Source organism: Vitis vinifera, chromosome 7 (genome assembly GCF_030704535.1).
Source record: "Vitis vinifera cultivar Pinot Noir 40024 chromosome 7, ASM3070453v1".
Classification (NCBI taxonomy): domain Eukaryota; kingdom Viridiplantae; phylum Streptophyta; class Magnoliopsida; order Vitales; family Vitaceae; genus Vitis; species Vitis vinifera.
Window position 1 is genome coordinate 19,475,292 of NC_081811.1, and position 19,686 is coordinate 19,494,977.

The following is a 19,686-nucleotide window of genomic DNA, read 5'->3' on the forward strand; positions in this document are numbered from 1 at the left end:
ATGAAGCTACAATTTCCTCTTTGGAGAATTCAAAAGATCTGTCAACTATTAGCTTGACAGAATTATTACATTCCTTGGAGGCTGTGGAACAAAGAAGACTCATGAGACAAGGAGATACTACAGAAGGAGCATTTCAAGCAAGAATGCAGAAAAATGCAGGCCATAAAAATGGAAAGATGAACAACAACAAGCCATGCAGCAACAACCAGAAAAATGGAGTTTTTCCACCTTGTCCTCATTGCAAGAAGACAAATCATTCTCCACAAAAATGTTGGTGGAGACCAGATGTGAAATGCAACAAGTGTGGTAAACAAGGACATGTGGAGAGGATTTGCAAAAATCAACAACAGGAAGAAACTAGTGCAGCAGTTGACTATTGCCAGGAGGAGCAATTGTTTGCAGCAACGTGTTTTGCTAATAAAAGCACCTCTGAAAGCTGGCTTGTGGATAGTGGTTGTACAAACCACATGACAAATAATCAAGATCTCTTTAGAGAACTTGATAGAACAACTATTTCCAAAGTCAGAATTGGAAATGGTGAGTATATTCCAGTGAAGGGCAAAGGAACGGTTGCTATCGAAAGCCAAACAGGTTTGAAACTCATTTATGATGTTTTGTTTGTGCCTGACATTGACCAAAACTTACTCAGTGTTGGACAGCTCGTTGAGAAAGAATTTAAAGTTTATTTTGAAGATAGGAATTGCATTATCAAGGATGCTGAAGGCAAAGAGGTGTTCAACATAAAAATGAAGGGCAAGAGTTTTGCCTTGAATTTACTGGAAGATGAGCATACTGCTATTTTACAACAAGATAGCACAACAATGTTTTGGGACAGAAGGGTCGAGCACTTTCATCATGATGATGTGCTCTACATGAAGAAAAATCAAATAGCTGAAGGACTTCCTGACTTAGAAAAAGATCTTCCTATATGTGCTACTTGTCAATATGGGAAGCAAACTAAACTTCCCTTTCCAAAGAAAATATCCTGGAGAGCAACCCAAAAACTGCAATTGGTGCATACTGATGTTGGTGGATCTCAAAAGATGCCATCCTTGAAATGGAATGCAAACAATGTTCACCAGCTCACTACAGCATATAATCCACAACAAAATGGAGTCGTGGAGAGGAAAAATAGAACAATTTTGAAGATGACAAGATGCCTTCTGCATGAAAAATATCTACCTAAAAAATTTTGGGCTAAAACTGCAAGTAGAGCAGTATATTTTCTGAACATATTGCCAACAAAAGTGTTAAAGAAGCAGACCCCTTTCGAAGTTTGGTTTGAGTGTCTACGTGCAAGACTTGGAGTTTGCATCTACGAAGTCAAGGAGGAGTGTTGAATTTTGACTTAGTATTTGCTGGAATTTGAATTTTGAATATTGCAGCTGGAGTCTTGCACAAAATCTGCAACATCTAGATATTTTCTTATTTTTATTTAGTCAAGATTTGGTTTCTATTTTATAGGAAGTAGTTGTTCATCATCTAGTAGCTTGATTTTCTGCTATTCTAATGTCATTTAAGTTACAAGCTCATGTATAAATTCAGCACTCTTCATCAATAAAATAAGTTCCAGCAGCCCAAAAATATATTTTTTGTATAAGTATTTAATCTTATACCAACAATACATTCACACTGGGAATATCGATGGAAATTCTCTCGTTCATCTTACAACACAAATGGTTGAAAACTAAATATGTATCATGAGGCAAAGCAAACAGCTTAAGAAAAAGCCCCTTGATATTTCAAAGCTATCCATGGGGGGATTCTCAAATATAACTGCATATCCAGTTGCAATCCAAAATTTTCTATCTTCGACTAATAAGAACAAGGACAGCTGCACATTTTTTAAAAAGGTGCATGCAAATTTAGTTAACCTTTAGAAAGTAAAATAAAACCTTATAATATGTGGAAAGACTTACAAATAATAATTAAAGGAAAAATCTCGGAAGAAGAGGAAGGTAGTTTAAACCTTAAAGAAATAAAAGAACCAATAAGTCCTAATAACAGAAAAGATAATGCTTAGCCACTAAGTGATAATGTCCATCTGTTAAGTGATAATGTCTATCTGTTGTAAGTTATAATGTTTATCCTTTTAGTTAAACTAGGAATAGGAATGTTTATCTTTTTAGTTAAACTTGGAGTAGGACTCTTTATGTAAATATCCACCTCTCTTCCTATATAAGTTGTACGTGTTTCACATTCAGATATAAGAAATTTTCAGCCTTTATTCCACAACTTCTGTCATGGTATCAGAGCCAGATACCTGAAGAAAATATATCATGGCAGAAAAACCTTCAACTCACACAAAGATGATAGAACCATCTTCACCTCTTTACCTACATCCATCTGATAATCCAGGGGCAACCATCACGACATGTGTGTTCAATGGTGAAAATTATGATATGTGGGAGAAGGCTGTTAAAAATGCATTGAGAGCGAAAAACAAGCTTGGGATCATTGATGGGACAGTAAACAAACCAAAAGGAGAAGATGGAAACGAATTGAATGCATGGGAAGCATGTAACTCGATGATTATATCATGGATGTTTAATGTGATCGACAAGAGTTTACATTCGAGTGTAGCCTATGCGCTGACTGCAAAAGACATGTGGGAGGATCTCAAAGAAAGATATGCTGTTGGAAATGCTCCGAGGGTTCATCAACTCAGAAGTGAAATCGTAAACTTGAAACAAGAAGGAATGACAGTTGCTGCATATTATGCCAAAAGGGTTTTCTTAGGTTGATTTTCCTCTTTTTCAATGATCATACAAACTTCTTTTTCAGTTTCACTATCATCTATACTATATACACTTGAATTTTCATTTTCAAAATCTAATTCACTAATGAGTTCTTCTTCACTATTTACCTAATACTCATTTATTAGGTTTATTTTTACTTGGATTTTTCTACTTCATTCATTTAATGGTTTTTTAAGTTCAGGACATTCAGGTCTTATATGGCCTTTCTGACCACACAAATAACATTTACATTGTCTTTTTCTTTTTGTAGTTCTTTTTCTCTTTATCCAAAACTTTCCAGGTTTTTTTTTTATATCTTGTTTGATATGGTCATTTTTTTATAAAAGGTTTTTGATTTTCTTCTTAAAACTTTATTATAGTTCTTAGGTTTTCTAAACTTATATTCTCTACATCATATGTCTAAATTTTCTCCTATTTGTAATTTTCTACAAAGTTGTTGATTTATGTCTTGTTTCTTTATTTGGCTTCTTTCTCCTATACTTACACATTATCTTTGTAACCAATTTTTTTACAAATTCTATTCTAACACCAATATAAGGAGAGTTTTTATATTTGGAGGTTGAAAATTCATTCCATAGTCTAAGTCCTCCAGGTCCTTGTATTTTTAATATATATTTATTTAAATATTTAGGGGTTCTATCGATTCTAGTAAGGATTGCATATTTTATAAATTTTTGTTCATATTCTTTTATATACAAAAGGTTACATAATTTCAATTTTTCTAACTTATGAAGGTATATTGTGGGTTCTTTTACATCTTCTTGAGTTGTTCTTAAAAAATATAGTTTTATTAAATTTATAAATACAGATTTGCTAAAATTGTTTCTAACTTCTTGAAAATAACTATTGTTTTCTTGTTCCATGTTTCTCAAGAATTGTAATACGGTTCCTCTAAGGGTACTTTTACAAAATTCATAAATTTCTTGTTGGTTTTCAAAGGATACTACTACACTGGCTGAATTTAAAGATTATTCCCAATTTTCTATGGTTTTCCTAAGATCTTGTGTACTATCTATATCTAATATTGTTCCATATTCATATATTGGTTGTAGAGAACTAGTAGGTTCTATTTTAGTTTTCCATTGAGGTCTTTTTGGCTTATTGTATGGCTTATTATACCTTACTATTTCATTTTTTACATTTGTAAATTATTTTTCTTCATTTATTGTATTTACTGACTCATTTGAGACTATTTCTAGGTTTTTTTTAGCTCTTGGTTGAATAGTAAATTGATTTATTGTTTCTATATCTATAAGTTTTTTTTATTAAATTGGTTTTATAAAGTTGTTCTATTATTTGCTCATCTGTATAGTATTTACACATTATATCAACAAAGTTTTTTTTATATACCTAGTAACATGGGGTTACTGAATTCCTCTAATATTATATTAACTAGCTCTAAGTTTTTATATAGGTTTTCTACTTTTCAATATTTAATAAAATCTCTTCTTGTATAACATTTACAATTTTTATCTCACTATCTGACTTTACCTCTACATTTACAGTTTTATAATTTCCAAAGGTTATACTTGCACTTCCATCTTAATTTTCATATAAACTACTACATGTTGGTACTACTAGTTTATTTATTTAAGGTAATTCTCACTCTTGTCCTAACAAATAATCTATATTTACAGGTTTTACTTATATCATATTTACAGCCTTACTTCCAAAGGCTTTTACTATATCATCAAATTCCATCATACATTTTGAACTTAAAGCATTAGTGGTTTTTCCTATAAATCCTATAGCTATGTTAAGGTTCTTACTTCCTAATTCCATATCATAACCTTTAGTATTTACAATTATTTTTATTTTTTTCTGTGAATTCATTAAGATCTATACAAAATATGAGGTATACAACCAATGACTGCGTAATTTTGGTTCATATTTACTTTTGCACTAGCTAAAAGAGCTCGTCCTACTATATTGTTTCTAGTATCTAAAAGGTTAATATTTATAAGTACTCCAATTTCTTTACGATGAAGTCCTATTATTCATATTAAAATTATTCCTAAATACATATATTTATCTGTTTTATTTTTTAATAGTTTATGTTTTGTTTCTGGAGAGACTAAGTCTAAATATACAATATTTCCTATTGAACTTATAGTATGTTGATTTAAAAATCTAGGTTTTTTAGAATTTTGAGCTAATTGTTTTTTGTAAGGTGTTGATTACTACCAAAAAGTGCTATTTTGTAGACCTAATTATAATGGTTTTAAGCACCTTTGAGTAGTAATCATATTCATTTAACCCAATTAATTCATTAAGGTCCTTAGTAATTGGTTTTAACCATTTTGTGGCAAGTTTACATGTTTATATCAGCTTATGAATCAATTCAAGCATGCCAAATGATGGAGGAGCTACTTGGACAAGTTAAAGCAAGCTTTTAGCTACACCAAAGCAAGCCAACAAAGGAGAAAAGCAAAGAAAAGCAAAGAGAAGCAAGGAGGAAAACAGAGGACAGCAGCTGCAGTCTTCGTTGGCACTTTTGGAGCACTTCCCGAAGTCCATTCTCTACATGCTATATACCATTTCAAAGCTCAGGAAGTCAAGAATCCAACGCTTCAAACCGTGTATGATTTGGAGCTGAAACGAGGAAAATATGGCCTTCGGAAGACAACTGCTCCAGGTGTGCGAAAATTTCGCACACCCTCTTTAGCTGTGCGAATGGTGTGCGAAATTCGCACACCTTCTTCAGGTGTGCGAAAATTTCGCACACCCCTTTGCGTGGTGCGAATTTTCCCCTGTTTCTGCCGACTCCACACGAGATCTTTTCTTTTGGATATTTTTGTATAAATTTCCATTCTTCTCCTTGTAATCCACCAATCATAAGATTTCTTAGCTAGGAAGGTTGGAAAAACTTCTCTATTTATATCCCCTTGCATCCGTTGTAACAAATATTGACATATAGATATATAATACATATTACGTTTTACACTCTCTCGTTTTCTCTTTTCTCTTCACTATTTTATTTTCTTGGTAGCCAAACAGCCTCTAAGGGCTTTTCCTCAGAGGATGATTGGCTAAAACTTTTAGTTTCTCAAAGTATGGATGTTATGTGATGACTTGGATGCAATCCCATGGAAATTTCTCACACCCGGAAGGTAAGGTAGTCGTTTTTCATTAAAGGTTCATTAATGCAAAGTTTGGTTTTTATTTCCTTTGGACAACTTCCAACGGCCAATACTTGATAAGCTTTTGGATTTCTATCCATTAGTTATCTCCTACGAGCTATTGGAAGGTGAGGTTTTCAATTCCAAGTTTTGTATTAATCCGTTAGAACCAATTTCAATGGCCATTGAAAGGTGAGTTTATCAACTGGAATGACTTTGAGTTGCCAATATTTGGTAAGCTTTTGGCTTTAGACCATTAGTTATCTCTTACGAGCCATTCAAAGGAAGTCTAAGGTGAATAACCATTGATGAAATTCACTACCATCTGTTTTGCCATTTTAAAGGATTAAAACGTGATTTGCTAAATCCATACCGGTTCGGGAAGCAAGCATCACCATAGTTGCAACCCCAACGCGAGGAGCCTATCCTGAGATTTCCAATTTGCATAAGAGCCAGAGCATAGCTATCCTATCTTTGAGAAACTTGTTTTTACACCCTTTCATTTTAGTCTTTAATGTTAGCTTAGATTAGTTTAAATCTTTCTAAAACATTTACATCTTCTTTTAAAGCTAACATCCATAAGAAAATCACCTATTTTCCTAACTTGAATATCACTTGTGTTTGCGAAAACCCTTCCCAGTGAACGATCCTAGAACCACTATGCTATAGTAGCTTGGCTACTTTAGTAATAGTATTCAAGGTATAAATTTTGTTGATACGCCTTTAAAGCTAAGCTACCATGAGTCGCATCAGGTGTTACTTCCTTTATTGTCTTCTTTAAATTTTCTTCAATAAATTCTTTTACATTATCTTTGGGGTTTATAACTTCTACTATTTCCATGGTTTTATTGCTAAACTTTTTGGTTCAAAATGATTTATTTTTCATTCTATACTAATTACTGGTTTTTCTCCTAAACTAAAGTTTTCAAATTGTCTTAAAAAGTTATTTAATTTTTGTTCCTCTAATGATCCTATATATATATATATATATCTTTTGGTTAACCTTTTCGAATGTTTCTTTTAAATTTTGTTGTTCAAATTTTATTTGTTCTATTTCTTTTCTAATAAATTTTTCTTCTCTAGCTAATTGTTCTTTAATATAATCTAGGTTATTTCTTAGCAAGTTATGGTTCTTAAAGTCTTCCAACTTCTTTTCTAATTCCTAAGACTGTGTTTAGTTTTTCTACGGATTTTATTTGTCTTATCTGGATTTCTCTTAAACAATTTATATTATTTTGGTTGATATTATTTTGGTTTTCTTCTTGAATTTGTTTCTTATGTTCTTGTAATACTACCTTTGTTATTTTGAATTGTGTTTCTACTAGAAATTTTAACTGTTTTACCTCTTTGGTTTGTAGATGAGGGTTCATTAGTTTAATATTTTCTAATTAGATGAACTAGCATATAAATTATCAATATAATATTTTATAATTTCTCTTTTAATTAGGGTTTCTATAGCAAAAAGTTCGTCAAAGACTTCTTGTATAGCTATTTTGTATTCGTTCAAATATTTAAGAGAAGTTAGGCTTTTAATATCTGTAGTTAAATCTTTTACAGTAGTTTGGACAAATGTTTTCAATACTTGAATTGAACTTAAAATTTAGTTTTCTCAAACTCAAACTCAATTTGAGTTGAGTTTGGACCAAAGTTTGAACAACTTGAGCCTACATAATAATATTCATTTTCTTTTTAGATTTTAAAGAAAAATATCAAATTATAATTATATCATATACTTTTTCATTTTTTAAAAGATATATAAGTTTGTTTTTACTATTTTATTATTATATTGAAATTGTATTATTTGTTTTAAAATTTTTGTATAAATATATAAATATAAAAAAAAAAAAAAAAACCACCATAGATGGATTTTGAATTATGCAATTTAATCAACATGACTAATTCGAATATAACTCAATCAACCCGATTCCAATCTGAGTCTAACCCAATCAATCTGAGTTTAACCCAATGAACTCGAGTTGAGAAAAATGAGGTTGGGTTAAGTTTGAGTTGAATACTTCATGTTAGAAGTTAGGTTGGATTAAGTTTGGGTTGAGTTTAACCCAATCAATCTATGGCCTTTCATTCATAAGATTAGTTATTTTGATATAAATAAAATGTATTTAATATAAAATGGTCTAATATCCAAAATTTAGAATTTAGAATTTAGAATTTTTTGTATTTAAATTTTTTTCATTATTTTCTTCATTTTCATTATTATAGATCCCACTATCCCCATGTCCAAACACAAATGACTTATTTGAATAAGACTTGTGCTTCTGTTATCATTATTGTTGCAGCCAAATAAGTTGAAGCCACCTTGATGGAAAATGAAATATCACCTAAAATGAAAATTGAGGTGAATGGTAGGCAGAGTATTCTGATATTAGTGGATTGCATTATTGATTGTTTATCATTTTTTATTAATAAATGATAAAATATTAATATTCATGAAAGTTTTAAAAAATATTAAATTCCAAGGTATTATAAATATAAAAAAATAAAAAAATAAAAAAAATTATTATCAAAATGTGAAAATTTTAAATATAATTTTAGGAATTATTGGAATAATAATTGATTAAATTCCAAAATATTACTATAATCACTTGTACATAAAAAAAAATAGTGGATTTCTGCTATAAGAATCATTAACAAATTTTCAAATGATATCATTAAAACACCTAAAATTAGCAAAGACATAAGTCTGAAGCGCTTTCTAACTTACAAGGTATTATAATAGAAATTTTATTTTTGTTAATGTGTAGACGATGTAAACTTATATTAAGTAGGTGTTTGGTAAATCAATTTAATGGTTTAAAGTTATTTAATAATTTAATTTAAGTTATTAAATATATTTTTTTAAATGAAAACAAAAGGGGGAGAAGAGGACAAAAAGTAAACGAATCAGCGAGAGAAGAAAGATCGAATAGGCAAGAAGAAAAATAATAGTATTCTTCCACAATATGGTGGGTGGACCACACTCCTAGTTATCAGTTATCACTCACTCAACCATCCAATCTGCTCAGAGTCTCCCTTTTTCTCACCCATTCATTTTGTCTGTGGATCTTCTCAAGTGGTTAGGACTTGTTTGGCATCCCTTTTTATCTCCACTTTAATTTTTAATTACTCATGAACGCTGACTTCTACTTTAAATACTCATCAATGTGATCAGGAAAGTAATTTTGTTGAAATCAACCAAAGGCAGTTTCAAGCTCTTATGGCATATTGTTAACAACTTTAAAACATGTCAATCCAAACAAGTCCCAACATAGATTTTAATCTTTTTCAAGTGAAAAAATGGGAGGTCAGAAGTTACTTACAACCATAAAATGGTTGCATCTCTGAACAAATATAATAAATTGTTACCCTTTATTTTATACAAAATTACATGCAATGCCACTGAATTTGTGTAAAAAACAAACCAAAGAAAAAAGTTTACAACAGAGCAAGTAAAAAGGGCAGAGAGCATCAAGCAATGGAGAAATATGCAGTAATTATTGGACAAAAACATGAGAATATTTCATAAACAAAGCTCCCATACAATTTATTCACAGTGAGACTCATCAACCTCCGGATTCAAACCCTAGCGAGGAAGTAGAATTTACAAAATGGCGGTTGACAACTGCCACCAGACAAGCTGCCACAGTGCCCGGTGTGCTGGAAGAACCGGCCACCGGGCAATGCCTTAGTGGCCAGTATGCTGGAAGAAGGCGTAAAACCAGCTACTGGACAATGCCCTAGTCACCGATATGTGGAAAGAAGGTGTGGAACCAGCCACCGGATGATGCCCTAATCCCCAGTGTGCTGGAAGCTCGCAGAGAATTTACAGATTTTCTTGAGTAACTTGTTGAGAATGCAGTGTGGTTTTCTTCATGCAGTATGTGTAATATTAAGAGCTCTCCTCAGTCTCTCCAGAATGCCATTCGCCTTCCTCTTGGCTCTTGCAGTCCCAGTCTGGGACAGTTTCGAGATTGTTCTGTAGGTGTTTTCCTCTTCCCTGAGCTCCCTCAACTTGGTTCGATCGTTCAAGCAGACACTGTGGAGGATGGCAATGCAGTTCTCCTTGTTGCGGTCGCAGCTGCTCTCCCTGATGATGGTCAGCAAGCAAGACACAGCTCCAAGATCGCCCATTTCCTCGATCGCCTTCTGATGGGTGGACAGCATTGCCAGGATGGCCAGAAGCTCATCAACATGAGTTTGGTTCATGATCTTCTTCATAAGCACCTTGACTGCACCCTCGTGAACAGCTCTCGACTTGTTCTCATGGATGATGCACAGATTGAAAATTGCCGAAGCAACATCTTTCATAACTGACGGGTGCCCCTCTTCTAGAAGGTCGATTAGGGGTTTCAAAACACCAGATTTCCCAATGAGTGCCTTGTTGGAGTCCAGAGCTGACAATGTGAAGATGGTGGCAGCTGCATTGCTCCTAGTTTCAATGGTTCCAGATTTCAATGCATCCATAAGAAGAGGAATTACCATTGGGGTTTCAGCCACAAGCTTTTTGTTGTTGTCATGGATTGATAGATTCAAGAGCGTCGTGATCAAGTCCTCTTGGAGGTCAGGGTGAATTCCACCCTTGTTTTGTGAGAATGGATTAAGCAATTGAGGGATGGCATCAAGAGACTCGCCAAAAAGTGCCCTGAATGATGGCATTCTCTTGGTCAACAATCGAAGCTCCTTTGCAGCTTCTTTCTGCTCAAGAGCCGAGGAAGACATCTTCTCAAGCAAATCAATAAAACGGCTTCGATCTGCATCCATTATCTGGTCCTCATTGCTGTACTGATCCGGGTCTGTCAATTCAATCCCATGACTCTGGCACCATTGTGATATCATTTCCCGGATCAAGTGATTGGGAGTAAGCATAGTGTGAGAGAGGACCTGTTGGGTTAGAGGGCATGTCCGGTTCCCTGCTTTCAGCCATTTCTGAATGAAGGGTCTGTCGTAAGTCTGGACAAGAGAAACAAAATGCCAAAAACAGGAAACCGAATCAAGAACTGCAAGACCACGAGTAAGCATGGATGAAACAGATAATTTTGTATTACTACAATTCTCGATTTATTTTGATATTTTCCAGATCAAAAAAATCATTTTTGAGGAACAATACCAACTAGAATCTAAATAACTTGGCAATTTAACCTAACTAAACAAATATTTTCTATGCCAAGTGTAATTTAACAATGATCAATGCACATCTGCAGGCCACATTTTCAATTGTTGGATTGTTCATGGAATGAAAAAAACTGAACGACTCTAAGAGTAGAAAATGATCCAAACAACCAACTCAGATGCTGAGTTCCAAATAAGCAGGCATTATGAACATCTTTCTTTTGTCCTTTTCGATAATGGTTAATCAAGGCATGCTGTCAACACTCATAATTCTAAGCATTTCCATGTTCAAAAGTATAATAACAACAAACAACAAGACAGAAGGAAAAACCAAAAAAAAAAAATCTTCAATTCTACCAACCACCAAAATAATCAGAGTCCCTTATAATTTTTCAAGACTGAAATAGAATGCACCAAGAAAAATGGAAAAGAAAAAGAATATTCGTAGTTCATTGCATCTCAATGAAATGCTGACAGCTCTGTTTGGTTGCTGAGAAAATAGGGGGGGAAATGGAAAGCGATCGGCAGCCTAACTAGAAATTTTATTTTTGTCTTCATTTCCTACAAATTCTCGGCAATCAAACAGAACATAAATTTAAGTTTATAAACAAATTCAACACAAAAATTAGGAAAAGGGAGAAAAATATAACAAGAAAAACTCTTCAACCATCTGTTTGGTTGCCGAGAAACTGGACAGAAAACTGAAAAAATAAATTGCTTAGGCCTCGGAATGAAGCCAATTAGGCTCAACCAGCGAGAAATCACAATTTTCCTCCGCCCCAAACAACGACAAAGTTAAAATTCCCCCACTTCCCCGTATTTTCTCACAAACCAAACAAAGCAATCATCCCAATTCAAACTCTCACCTGCCCTGTAGCCAAAATCACAGGATCTCTCATCATTTCCCGAGAAAGAGGGCAGCGAAACTCCTCAGGAAACGAGTGAGGGCCGTGGAGCTTCAACGACATGGATCGCTTCACCTTCAAATCCTTAATAGAACACAACGCCTCTCTGGCTCGATCCATCACCTCGACGCTGTAATCATCGTCTTCCACAATAGACTTCACCAGCCTCTGCAGCTCCTTCTTCAACTCCGCCACTCTCGGATCCGTCTCCAACACCCCCGTTTTCGCCATAATAAAATGCCTAGATTGCGAAATCTCTGCTATGATATCGTTTTCCTGGAGTTCTATGGCTCATCATTTCCTCACCGTGGCATTGATGGCAAAATTTCTCCCATTACTGCCTTTATCCTTCACCCACTGGGCTGCAAAATCTCTTACAATATTTGATTTATGTTGCTGGAGTGGAAATGTGAGAGAATTGTGCAGATGACTGAGAAAAAAACAGAGGGCCCGCGTGGGGTCATGGGATCCTGGCCTCACAGCTGGCAAAACGCGCTCCAAACTTGGTTTGCACTTGCCTTGCTCATCACTTTAGCGAGTGATTGGGGCTGGGATTTTTCAATGCTCTAAAAAGCATAGGTGGCAAGGCAGGGCATGTGGAGAGAGTGGACTCCAAACAAATGTACATGGCAACATGCGTGTTTGTGTCAATAATAAGAACGGTGGTGCGTTGGTATTTGCTCTCTTAGGACATCGACATCTTGGGTTGGAGTGGTGTCATAATCTAGAACTTGTGGTTACATCTAAATGGGTGGTTTTAATTAAGGTCATAATTACAAGTCTGATTTATTCTACCATATTTATGATCATCTTTTTGACTTGGTAGATGATTGATAAAACTTTTAGTATATTTTGGATCACTTATGGCTAATAAGTGATCAAACTAGTAATAGAAATGATAATCCAACACCCTTATTAAAAGCTCGTGTGGGAGTGATTTTGAGAGTGTTAGAAGTGTTTTCTATTATTTAAAAGCATGTTTTTAAAGCAAATAAAGCATTTTTTAAAAAAAATAAATATTAGAAGGTTCAAAAAATCACTTTTAAAATTTTGAAAATTCACTTTAGTTATGATTTTCGAAAAAATTTGAGAGAAATTTAATAAATAAATAAAGAGTAAAAATCAAAGAAATGAAGAAAAAAAAAAGCCTCATTTTACTTCTTTTTTTTCTCTTTTATATAACTATTAAATAATATGAAAGTACACAAGTTTGGTTATTTGATTAAAAGGATCATTGAAAACCCATTTTTAGGAAATTAACCTTTCATCATTTTTTAGCTTCATTTTAATAAAAATGTTTTTATTATTTTCTTGTAAAAATAATTATTTTTTTAAAACACTTTGTAAATTTTTGAAATAGTTAAAGACATTTATGTCAAAAATGAGTTATTTTTCAAACAAAAATATGGGAAGAAATAAATTCATAAATATGAGAGTATTTCATATCATTTAATCAATCATTTCTAAATTTTTCACGATAAACCAATAAGAAGAAAATAATTTTTCTTAATATTTTTTTCCTTTCTTTATTACTTTCCACTTAACAAACATAACCTTAAATTGATTTATTTGATTGACGCTTACTAATTAATTTTAATCATGCTTAATTACCAAAAACATTTTCAAAACGTTTTTTTCTTTAAATATTCAAGCACAAACTAATATGAATTTCTAATAGAACTATTACCAATATAAGCAATACAAGGTAAAATAACCTCTACAAAAGTCAATCCCATGCATATGCTTAAAAATATAGACATTAGATGGTAGCTCTTAGAATAATTTGATAGAGTTAATGTGATAATTATATTTTCTAGCATACATAAGTATTGTAATAATAATAATAATAAGTGATTTATTATGCGATTTTTTATTATTATTGATGTGATAAGTTGTGGATATTAAGAGTCTGTTTAACAATGATTCTTGGAAGCATTTTTAGATTAAAAAAAAAAATAGGTGTTTAAAAAATTTTAGAAAACATTTTTTAAAATCTAAAAAATTACTTAGATTGTGTTTGACATTAATTTTAGAAAACATTTTTAGACTTTTTAAGACTTGAATGATAAAAACCTTCAAGTATTAGAAATGTTAAAAGTACTTCATAAAATCACTATTAAAACGGGTTCTAAGAAACTCATGATACTAAAATATATTTATCAAATTTATAGTGCATGCGTTTACTTAAAGTATTTTTAGTCAAAATATTTTTATTTTTAGGAGAATCATCTATCAAGCATTTCTTTAGAAAATATTACAGGTGATTTTTTAACACTACAAAGTGATTTTTCAGATTTTTAAAAGTATTTCCTAAATTTTATCAAATATTTAATTTATTTTTCAAAAATACTCTTTATCATAAAAATGCTTCTTATAATATTGTCAAATAGACTCTCAATATATTGTTCATCACAAATGATAAAACTAGTGATAAAAGGTACATTTAAATGTTGTTAAATTAAAGTGATAATAACAATTTTCTAACATTTTCAATCAGTCAACTTTGTTATTAGACATGTGATTATATTAAGGTTTTTCCCATTCACTTAATTCAAATTAAGATATTGAATTGAAAATATCTAACCTTTATGAATTGAGAAAAAGTATAATTTTTAGCACCACTGAATTTTGACTCAAATCATATCTGAATCTTGCAAAGCAGGATAGAAAGAAAGCTAATAAAAGTAATGATAGAAACATAGAATTTAATAACAGCAATAGTAGGAAATTCTGTTGTTTGGGATTCATCTTTTTGTCCTTATCAGACTTTATATTCGTAAAAGCAAACAACATGAATAGATTAAGGAGACAATTACGTTTTCCATAGTCTTCAACCAATCAATCAAATTAATAACATATGATAGTTTCAAACTCTTTCATTTTCACCACATAACCATGTTGATAATTAACATTTTCCCCATATATTTAACTAAAATTGGAGACTAATTTTAAAAATAGTGGTCAATTGCACCATTCATATCAATAATAGTGAGAGATATGTTATTAATTTGACCTAAGAGTCTACAAGGTCAAAAAAGGAATTTTCTTTAAAAAATAAAATATCAACTTTCTAAAAATTAATTAACACATTTTAGCTTTTTTAAAACAATAAAAAAATAATCCATACCCTTTTACATGCTAACATGACTCTATCAAAAATTTTCAAACTTACTTGTGACACTCCGGCTAAATGAAGAACAATTTCGAATCTTCAATGGACAATAAGTCATTGTGTAAAAATGTTTCCATATTATAATGAAAAAAATAAGAAATAAAGTTGCTAACAAACAAAATAGAAATGTAATGTCTTAATAGGAGTAATTTCATTTACCTCCTTTAAGATTTCACTAAATACACTTAGCTCTCATGAGTTTGAAATTTTATTAAAAAAAACCTCTTACTTTAAGTGAAATGAGAGGTGAGTGAAAATAAGAAATACAAAGGATATGACAGGCATTTGATAAAATTTCAAATTTATAGGAGTTAAGTATATTTAGTTAAAACCTCATGAGAGACTAAGGATTACAATAGGATGAATTTTTTTTCAGGTATTTGTCCCGCTCTTAATAGGATGAGTTTGAAATTTAAGTAAATGGATTTGGATCGGGTTTGAGATTTTTTTTAAAACCATAGATGAATTATAGTATTGCCTTGTCCCACCCCATCCCATCTCATCCCAATTATATATAAATTTAATTTAATTTTTATTTTTCTATTTTTAATAAATAATAATAATAATAATAATAAAATCTTTTCAATAAAATAAGTTATAAAAAATAAAATAATTTTCAAAATTTTCAAAATAAATAAATAAATGGGACGAAAATAATAATTATTTTGAATAAACGGAGTGAGGTTGGGAGCTTCACAAACCCGACAAATACCATACCTAGGAAAAATCAACGAAATTAACCTTCTCTTAATAATATTGCATTTTTCTTTCCTTCTTTTTGTCTTTAGTGGATTCTATGTTTCTAAGAGTAAATAATGAAGTTGAGTTAGGGTGATATTAAATTTTCAAAGCTTTCATATTCATGACATGTTATTCAAAGCTATCAATCAATGCAATTTCTCATGACATCATCTCTTATGTCATTTATACTTGTATTAATATGCTGATATTTTTCTTTTCTTAATTACAATTGGACTATGATTTTGGGTACTATGAAATTAAGATGATAGTTACATATCTCATTTAATGCACTTATGTTGTGTGCTAAATGAAAACATTTTGGGTTAAATATACCGATGTGAAATTGACATTAATAATAATATTTTCTAAAACTAAAAATTAATATTCACATACAATTCAATTTTTTTTTATTGGACCCTACATTTAAATGATGTGGTTGAATTAAAGTGATAATTACGTTTTTTCAAAACTTTCAATAAATTAACTATTTTAATAGAAATGATATCAAGTGAAATATTTTAAGATTTTTACTTTTTGCTTAATTAAAATTGGGGATTGTTTTATTTAAACCTTATGAAAGGAAGAAAAGTATAAGTTTGGGCACCATAGAATCTTCATTGAGGTCTTACCTACATTATAAAAAGATTTAGGTTAAAATGACAAAAAATGACCTAATAAAAACAATTGTGGAAATGATAATCTAAATAACATCGAATAATTTCATTTAGAGCACGTTTGATAATATTTATATTTGAAGTGTTTTCTCAAAAAGTATTTTTAGGAAGATCATCTATCAATGATTTTTTGAAAATTACTATAACTGATTTTTCAAAATTTTAAAAGTGTTTTTTAAATTTTACTCGATATTTGATTTTTTTTTTCTTTCAAAAATACTTTTTAGATTAAGAGTGCATAATGCGTTTGAAAACATTTCTACTTGAAGTTTTAATGAAAGTATTTTCCTTAAGTGTTATTATGAGAATCACCTATAAGGCGTTTTTTTATAAAACATTACAAGTGATTTTTCATATTTTTAAAAGTGTTTCTAAAATTTTTGTCTAACACCTAATTTTTTTTTCTAGAAACACATCTTAAGCTAAAAGTGTTTTTTATAATAATTACCAAATGAATTCTAAAAACATTTTCTAAAATCCCTATCAAATTGACTCTTAAAAATATCGATATTTGGAATTCACATTGGATGCCCTTAATCAACTTCTATATTTTTAAGAGTAAACAATCCCTTGGAAATTATATTCTAAGTCCTATCTGATTCTATCTTCCAAGAGTAAAGAATGGGGTTAAATTAAGGAAATGATTAGTTTCAAACTCTTCACATTGGTAAACAATTCTTTGGAAATTATATTCTAAGTCCTCCCATGTTTCTATCTTTCCACGAGTAAAGAATGGGGATTAAGGAAATAATTAAGCTATTCAATTAATTAAATTTATAACACATGATAGTTTCAAACTCTTTGAATATTTCCACCCAAAAAACGCGTGATCATATTAATACTTTAAGATTCTCCCCTTTAGCTAAAATTAGAGATTAATTTTGAAAAATATATCTATGAAATGAGTTGAAGTATAATATTGACTATTACCTATCTTTTTCATTAAGAATTTGTTTGGGTCAAATAGAACCATTCATGTTATTAATAGTAAAAGATGTGCTAAGTACCTTTACGTGGGGTTCATATTTGCATCTTTTTGTTGAATCATATGTTTCCAAAAATAATAGTAGGGTTGAATTTCGGTGTAGTTACATGTCAAAGCTTTCAATCAATCAAGTGCATGGCATATTTCTAAGAGTGAATAATAGGGTTGAATTAAGGGGTAATTTCATTGTTCAAAGCTTTCAATCAATCAAGTTCATGACTTATTATTGTTTGCAATACTATTCATTTTTCCATATAAATATGGATACGGGTGTTAGTATTTTCCTTTTTTTTTTTTTTTTTTGCCTTTATTAGAATTGGATTTTGATTGTGAAATAATTCATGTTCATGAATTGAATTGAAGTATAATTTTGGGTAATATATTATAGTTAAGATGCAAATACAAATTTCAAATAAAGTACCAATGTTGTGTTTTAATTGAAAAAAGGGATTGCTACTAGTTGATAAGGGTATGATTTCGACAGGCTGATTTAACTCAATTTGAAATTATCCTAATGCTTAGATGGGCTTGAATAAATATTTTTAATATTCAAGTTGACTTTGGGTTAAGTTGTTTTTTTAAGCTGAATTCTATTTAGATTAGGCTCAAGCCAAAGTTCAAATTTGGTCCTAACCTAAACTCCATTCAATGTTTTTATAATATTTATTATCATGTATAATAATATTCATTTTTTTTTATTTTTAAGAAAAATATCATAATTATATCATTTCATTTTTCATTTTTTTTAGAAAAATATATAAATTTATTTTATTTATTTATACCAAATTCAAAATAGCAACAAAAATATAAAAATAAATTTATATATTTTTCTTAAAAAAATGAAAAATGATATGATATAATTATGATATTTTTAATAAAATTTGGTGCATCTAGTCCTCGGGCTACCGAGATTCCTATCTCATTTCTCATAGTCCATTTGTTTTTTTGGAGACTATTGAAAGGTGATTAGAGCTTGTTTCTCACCCAATAACGGACTTTGGAACCCTAGGTACATCCTTAAAAAAATTCGGTACATTTGTTTCTCAGGCTACCAAGACCCATATCTCCTTCTCATAGTATATTTGTTCCTTTGGGGACTCTCAGGAAGTGATTGGAAGTCATTTTTCACACTAGAACGAACTTTGGGACTCTAGATACATCTTTAAGAAAATCTGGTACATCCTTAAGAAAATTTGATACATCTATTTCTTAGGCTACTCGGACCCCTTTTTCCCTTATCATGGTTTATATATTCATTTGGGAATCCTTGATAAGTGATTGAAGGCCCTCCCTCACCTTGGAACGATCTTTGAAACCTTAGGTAGATCCTTAACAAAAATAGGTACATCCATTCCCAAGGAAACCGAGACTCCTATCTTCCTTCTTATGGTCCACATATTCCTTTAGGGACCTTCAAGAAGGGATTGGAGGTGGTTCCCCACCTCGAAACTGACTTTGGAACCCTAGGTACATTCTTAAAAAAATTTGGTATATTTTTAAGAGATTTTGGTACATCAAATTCTCAAGCTACCGGGACCCCTATCACCCTTCCTATTGTTTATTTGTTCAATTGAGACCTTTGAGAAGTGATTGAAGGTTTTACCCACCCCAAAAAGGACTTTGAAACCTAAGTACATCCTCAACAAAAATTAGTATATCGTTAAGAAAAATTGGTCCCAATTCCCTAAGAATGGGATGTACCTATTTTTCTAAAGTTCATTCAAAATTTGATTTTCAAGGGTGGTGTATGGTTGCAAATCACTCCCTGATTTGCCTTAAAAAACATATATATTTTTTAAAAGGACTATACGTATTTTGATGAAAAATGTAAGTATTTTGATGAAAAATGTAAGTATTTTTCTTAAGTTTGTGTGTGAGGTTCGAAATTGGATTTAGTAATAGGATCATCTAAAATTTAATATTCTTTGATTTTTTTTTTTATGAAGGTGTATGATGAACTTTATTAATATATTAATTCTAAATTTATATTGAGATCATCCATTATATTAAATAAAAATATATTATGCAACATAAAAAATTTCATAACCATATATCAAACATAAAAAATTAGAAGTTATATCTAACATGTATTTTAATTATTGCGACAGGATTATGAGAAATATTATAAATTATATTTCTTTGTTGTCAAATTTTTATATTAAAAAAAAAGTGGAAATAAAATATTATTTTTAATCATAAAAGTTAATAAAATACTTGTTTTTTAA

General features: G+C 30.8%; 1 protein-coding gene across 1 annotated transcript; it reads right to left on the bottom strand.

Moving 5' to 3' along the window:
* Positions 1-9,351: 9,351 nt before the first annotated feature.
* LOC100264137 (U-box domain-containing protein 9) lies at positions 9,352-12,498 on the bottom strand. The gene is made up of 2 exons (XM_002263571.5): positions 11,851-12,498; positions 9,352-10,825 (listed from the first exon to the last, which is right to left on the bottom strand). The coding sequence occupies exons 1-2, from the start codon at positions 12,118-12,120 to the stop codon at positions 9,746-9,748; spliced, it is 1,350 nt and encodes a 449-aa protein (XP_002263607.1). The 5' UTR covers positions 12,121-12,498; the 3' UTR covers positions 9,352-9,745.
* Between the last annotated feature and the right edge of the window lie 7,188 nt (positions 12,499-19,686).